The sequence below is a fragment of the Myotis brandtii genome, unplaced genomic scaffold, assembly GCF_000412655.1.
Source record: "Myotis brandtii unplaced genomic scaffold, ASM41265v1 scaffold230, whole genome shotgun sequence".
Lineage (NCBI taxonomy): Eukaryota > Metazoa > Chordata > Mammalia > Chiroptera > Vespertilionidae > Myotis > Myotis brandtii.
In genome coordinates this window covers 436,175-443,260 of record NW_005358650.1, presented here as the reverse complement: position 1 = coordinate 443,260, position 7,086 = coordinate 436,175, and the positions used below count along the sequence as shown (strand labels likewise).

General features: G+C 36.6%; 1 protein-coding gene across 1 annotated transcript in view; it reads left to right on the top strand.

Annotated features, from left to right (window-relative positions):
- SLCO6A1 (solute carrier organic anion transporter family, member 6A1) overlaps positions 1 to 7,086 on the top strand; it is a 123,662-nt gene that overhangs the window by 18,957 nt on the left and 97,619 nt on the right. Inside the window, exons 3-4 of the mRNA XM_005866470.1 lie at positions 2,498 to 2,680; positions 5,855 to 5,951. Of these exons, the coding sequence (XP_005866532.1) occupies positions 2,498 to 2,680; positions 5,855 to 5,951 (280 nt within the window). The remainder of the gene's footprint in view (positions 1 to 2,497; positions 2,681 to 5,854; positions 5,952 to 7,086) is intronic.

The following is a 7,086-nucleotide window of genomic DNA, read 5'->3' as shown; positions in this document are numbered from 1 at the left end:
CATGCACCTCCGCACCTTTGTATTTACTTCAGCACTGCACCTCCTCTGAGTCTCGGTATGCTTTTCTCTTTCCTTCTAGTTGTAGAAATTCCACTCAGCCAGCCTTCCTGTGGTTCTGGATGATGTCCGTTATGTCTTTTAGTTGTATTTTTGAAGTGGTTGTGCGAGGCAGCAATCTCTGGTGTTTACCTATACCGCCATCTTAGTTTTTCCCTCTTCCCATTCTTAAAAAGCAAAAACAATAATAGAAATAACTTGCAGTCCTCTTTTTATCACTTTGTAAAATCTCATCATTTTCATTGACAAATATTTTGAAAGACATGGCCAAGCTTTCTGACATTATTTCATATTCTTTTTTCAACCCACTTGAGCATGGCTTGAACCCTAAACACTGCAATGAAGTTATTTTCACAAAGCCACCAACATAATTCATGTTATTTAATATAATTAAAACTTTTGACTTGTTATAGTTCTTGAACTATCAACAGTGTTTGTAGTACTGACTGTTCCCTTCTTCTTGAAACTATAGTCCAAACAAAAGATTTTTTTAATATGAAGAAAGGTGCTAAAAGATTAGTTTTATCCTATTTGTGGAAAAAATTTGCTTTCAGATATTGGATAGCAGGAATATCAGGACCATAAGCCCTAGGAAAAAGAAACCAACAAGCCGAATTTTCTAGGAGGAGGCAAAAGTAGTAGACTAGGGATATATTTGATTAAGGAGGGTGAAGGACCTCCTTAAGTTTAATAATCATGAATTCAAAGTGAGTTTTGCATGGTTGTGTGTTTTCCTATGGCCACATTCAGTTTTTAAAGTGTGGGTGTAGAGTAAGGAGAAGAGTTTAACTTGACTAGGGTTGCAATTTCATTGAGGGATTGCATGACATACAAGAGAGCAAGGCATTTAAAAGTGTTACGATGACAACGAAAGAAGTAAGGGTATAAAGGGACGTTGAGATAGTGAAAAGGAGCAAGATCAATAGATTATATAGGTCCTGGTGGGTTTTAGGGATTGGTGACATTGGGTTACTAGAAGGAGTGAGCTAGAAAGGTAAAGATGTTCGTAGGATGCTTTAAATTGCAATTAAAGAAGGTTTGTAGTTCATTGTGTTTGCAAGTTTAAATTGAATAGCTTTATACCTGCTAAGTGGAGTTCAATTAAATGGGAAGAAAGCAGTTCAAGGAACTCACTGGCTGGGTGTTGATACTGATATGTCTATATAAAATTGAATTATCAGTAATTTGAATAAACATTCTAGAGACCTCCTCCTATTTAACATGGAATCAAATATTCCTTATGAATACTGAACCAGCTGAAATTTTCCATTAGTGTACTATTTTGCAATCTACACATTAACCAGTTTTTCACAGTAATATTTTCAGAACATTTGTTAAGTTCCAATCAAATATACACAATCAAAATGATCTAATAGCATTGTTTAGATCTACCAGGCTAATAACAAATGCAATTCTAACAAACATTTATTTACTATTGTTTTATAAACACGTGAATAAAAAAAAAGCTTAAGAAATAGACTGTCCTGTAAAGAAATTTAAAATCTAGTGGATTATTATATAATGACTAACAAAAACTTTCATTGTGTAATACAGTGATTTTCAGCCTTTTTCATCTCATTGCACATATAAACTAATTACTAAAATTCTGTGGCACTCCAAAAAAATACACTTTTTGCCAACCTGGTGGAGTAAAGGGGGGTCAGTAGGAAAAAAGGGGGCTATCTGTAATACTTTCAATAATAAAGATCAATTTTAAAAAAGAAGAGAACACAAAGTTACAGAAATAAAAATAAATAGGTATAATTTTGATTCATCACACTGAATGGCTACTATTGTGTTGGCTATTGTCATTTGTTTATTTGACAATCTAAAGGAAAAGAGGTCAGTGCCCCTGACTAGTCAGGTATTGCATGTTTTAAAAATTCTTATGGTGCACTCATTAAAAATCACTGGTATAATGCCTGTCCTTGTGGACCTATGTTTTAGAATTTAGTGGGTATAAAATGAAAAATTATTTTAATCAGAGTGACACACAAAGTTAATTGTCAGAGAAGTGGATATAGAACTAAGCTCAGAAGGTAATCTTTAATAATTCAGATCATCTAAAAAGGATACTTTTATCCTAGTCAAAAGTCAGAGTTACCAGATGCCAAATTTAAGATATGTATATTTACCTATGCAAACAAGTATGTATATACATATAGTCATACATATACATTTATGTTTGGTTTATATATAATATTTGCATCTTTTTCAGTATTCCCACAAATTTTATTTTATCATTCCATTTTCCTGAGAACATGTTGATTAATTGTAGAGCTATTACATTCAATGTAAATGAAATATTAACTAAAAGAAAAAAGTATAATGGTGGAAATATCTTGTAAAAGGTAAAATATTTCATAAAATACACTGTGTATTTGTTGTATGTTTAAGTTTTGACTCATTTAACAAAAAATTTAAATTATCCTTTCAAAAGATATTTGCAAAGAAAAGAAGATTTCCGATGATTGCAAGAAATCCTTTCCAATCTATGCAAAGTATGTAACTTTCATCATGCTTGGGCTGACTGTGCAGGGAATAGCAGGAATGCCTCTTTATATCCTTACAGTACCCTTTCTTGATGACAGCATTGACGAACACTCAATTGGTACTTATCTAGGCAAGTTATTTTTCCTTATTTTTATTGAGCTTCTATATTTTGCTGTGCATATCTAAACTGATATACAGGTGCTAATTATTGGCTTTTATAATAACACTAGTAGCCTGGTGCACAAAATTTGTGCATGAAGGGCGGGAGTGTCCCTCAGCCCGGCCTGCACCCTCTCCAATCTGGGACCCCACAGGGATCGGGCCTAAACCGGCAGTTGGACATCTCTTACAATCTGGGACTGCTGGCTCCTAACCGCTCACCTGCCTGCCTGCCTGATCGCACCTAACCACTCTGCCTGCTGGCCTGGTTGCCCCCAACTTCCCCCCCCTTCCAGCCTGATCACCCCTAACTGCCCCCCGCCGCCAGCCTGATCTCGCCCAACTGCCCCTCCTGCCGGCCTGATCACCCCCAACTGCCCTCCCTTCCTGGCCTGATTGCCCCTAACCTCCTCTGCCTCGGCCCCGCCACCATAGCTTTGTCCAGAAGAATGTTCGGAAGGTCTCCCGGTCTAATTAGCATATTACTCTTTTATTAGTATAGATTGTAATAAATGGTAACTGGTATGTTTAACTTCAAAATCACATTGAGCCACTTAATTCTGAAAGGCTGCTTGAGATTTGGAATTGTAAACAAGTCATCTGAAGGCCACCCTAAAAGATATAGAGCAATAGAAAAAATACATTCTTAAGTAATTAAAACTATAATCTTTCCATATATATCTACACTAATAAAAGAGAAACATGGTAATAGGCGTACGACCGCTACCCTTTTCATTGGCTAATCAGTGAGTATATGCAAATTAACTGTCAGCCAAGATGGCAGCCGGCAGCCAGGCACTGAAGCGAGCAGGGAGGCTTGCTTGCTGCAGACTCCAACGTTCACCGCCTCACTTGCCGGCCTCTCAGTTGCAACTCTAAGCAACTATATACTATGTTGCAAATAAGAAGCTAAACAAAACCCCAGAAAAGGGCTTCCATTCAGCCGGGCTCGGACCGCAACATTGTATCTATGTTTTCAGCAGCGAGGCCTCAGAGCTAAAGCTGGCCCAGAAAAAAAAAAAAAAAAAGAGAAGAAAACAAGGAGCGGTTGGAAGCTTTAGTCACTCGCCAGCCGGAAAACAGCCCTCAGCCCCTCACCCAGACTGGCCAGGCACCCCAGTGGGGACCCCCACCCTGATCCATCGTTATCTCCCGAGGGGTCCCAGACTGTGAGAGGGCACAGGCCGGGCTGGGGGACCCCCCTCCCCCTGCCCCCCGAGTGCACAAATTTTTGTGCCCCGGGCCTCTAGTATATATATATATATATATATCATATCAAATTATATAGGCTGCAGTTCATTTTTCTAGAAAAAAAATCTCAAAATAACCAGACTGAATTTCTTGAGTAGATGTATGTTTAAACCTATGGGATATGTGTAGGAAGTTGCTGTCATCATGTCCATAAGGGGAAATAAATGCCTCTTCAGTACTAGATTCAGTGTGGTGCTAAAATAGTGATCATTGTTCTAAGTTCTTTACATAAATTAACTCACTAATCTTTGAGAGGAGCTCTGATATTTTGAATTTAATGAAAACAATCTCATTCATCTTTTCAAGGAAAGAAGTGATATGCTATTTAATTGACCACAGAGTAGTATCCTCAGTTCACAGTGTTTTATGCTAATGTATTCTGCAATAAGTAACGCTGAGGTTTATCTCAGAATAATCTGTACTTCCTTTTATTACAATAGCTTCTAGTCCTAGTAGATCATCTATTTGTACATCTATTTAACTATCATATGTGAAAAAAAAATAAAGTTGTTTTTTATACTTATTGTGAAGGTGACATAAAAGAAAATAGTATTTTGTGTCAAAAAGATAATTTCCCTTCAGAGGTAAGGAAAGGCATGCCGATAAACTAAAATGTCTGATATTCATATATATGCTTTTAGACAAAAAATTGCTGTGATTTATTAGTCTTAGCTGAGGGTAGAAACAAATACATTTGTTTTACTTTTGGTTCTATGGAATAGCAATCAGAACTCACATATATGTACTGCAGAGAGAAGTTTACTTTATTGCCACCTCTTATCACCCTGGCAGCTAATATGAAAGATGCAAAGGGGATGAGAATGTATCATTATAAAGTAGAATCTTGTGTTAGTACCACAAATTAAAGTGAAATATGGTGTATTTCATTTATATTAAATGCAAATGCAATGGGACCTTGACTTACGAGTGTCCCGACTAACGAGTTTTTTGAGATACCAGCTGTCTCTCGGCTGATTTTTTGCATTGAGTTGATAGAGTAATTTGAGTTAACGAGCTCCTTAATGAGCTCCTTAACGAGCTCGGTCTCGGAACGAATTAAACTCGTAAGTCAAGGCCCCACTGTATATTTATATATACTACATTACATATATAGATGAAATAAGATACAGTGAATTATATAATTAAATTATCTGAGTTTCTCTAGTATATGCATTGGACATATGTATGATGGCTAATTTTATGTGTAAGCTTGGCTTAGTTTGGTCAAACACCAGTCTAGATGTTTCTGTGATATTTTTTAGATGTGGCTAACATTTACAATCAGTAGACTTTGAGTAAAGCAGATTACCCTCCATAGTGTGTGTAAGCCTCATCCAATCAGTTGAGGCCTTTTAGAATAAAGACTGAGGTTTCCCAAAGAGACAAATCTTTCTCCAAACTGCAACATAGAGAAACTCTGCCTGAGTTGCTCCAGCCTGCTGTACTGCCCTGTGGATTTCAGACTTATTTATAGCCTCAAGACTGTAATAATAATTCTTACCTGGATTTCAAATCTGCCAGCCTATCATACACATTTGCACTTGCCAGCCCCCACAGTTGCATAAGCTAATTCCTTAAAATCTCTCTTGCTCTCTAAATATCTTATTTGTAATAGTGCCAACAATAAAAAATTAAAAAAGGAAGTAGAAAAAATAATTCCCACTGAGAGATATTGATCAGAAAAACAGGAGATGGTCACCTGTGAATAAAAATAGTTCAGAAATCACTTCACACATACACACAAATCCTTATTTGTTCTGTTTCTCTGGAGAACCCTGACTAATAAAGTATACTATGAAGCTTTAAGAAGGAATCCATTTTAGTGATGTAACTCTTATTATCTTGTGACAAAGTTGGGTTATATAGTAGTTAGATGTCAATATTCATTTTATAGGCATGCTGGAAGCTTCACTAACAGTTGGATATGCTTTGGGTTATGCAATAGCAGCACCGCTGGTTACCAACCCTAAGAGAAGTACTTCTAATATAACGTAAGCCATTTTCTTTCTTTTTTTGCCTACATTATGTAAAATATTTATTTGATAGACACTTTAGCTTATAAATAGACTAGAGGCCCAGTGCATGAATTCGTGCACTGGTGGGGTCCTTTGGCCTGGCCGGTGATCGGGGCCAATCGGGGCCCTCTCACCCAGTCCAGATCGGGGCTGATGGGGGCCAGCCAGATCCAGGGCATGTCCAGCCCTCTCGCCCAGTCCCAATTGACCGGACTCCAGCAGCAAGCTAACCTACTGGTCAGAGCGCCTGGCCCCTGGTGGTTAATGCGCATCATAGCAATTGGTCAAGCAGTTGACCAAATGGTCGACCGATCGGTCAGACACTTAGCATATTACACTTTTATTATATAGGATACAATTAATTTTTAATGACCATATTTTTAGAAAAATATATGTAAATGTGACTGATATGCACATATATGTACATATAAATACATCTACAATGTATATTTTTTACAGTACTGCTTGAAATAGAATTTAAAAGACATTACTTAGAATGACAAGCTAACTAGTAATTCTGCATATAATTTTTTAAAAATTGTGGTAAAAAACATGTAACATAAACTTTATCATCCTAGCCATTCTTTAAATGTATAGTACAGTGTTAACTATATGCACTTTGTTGTGCAACAGATATCTAGATCTTTTTATCTTGCTAAACTGAAACTCTTTATTTGTTGCACAGCAACTTCCCTTTTTCCCTTTCTCCCCAGCCCCTGGCAATCACCATGCTATTTTCTGTTTCTAAGAGTTTGACTACTTTAGATATCTCATATATGTGGAATCATGCAGTATTTGTCTTTTTGTGACTAATTTATTTCACTTAGCATAATGTCCTTAAGTTTCATTCATATTGTAGCATGTGACAGAATTTTCTTCTTTATGCATTCTTCTGACAGTGGACATTTAGTTTACTTCCTATTTGTGGCTATTGTGAATAATTCTGCAATTTCCATGAGTGTGCAAATATCTTTGAGATTCTATTTTCACTCCTTTGTGATATATACCCCGAAATGGAATTAAAAAAAAAATCCCCACCCAAGGATATGCTTTTTGATTTTTTTTTTGATTTTTTTTTTAGAGAGAGAAAGAGAGAGAGAGACATTGATCG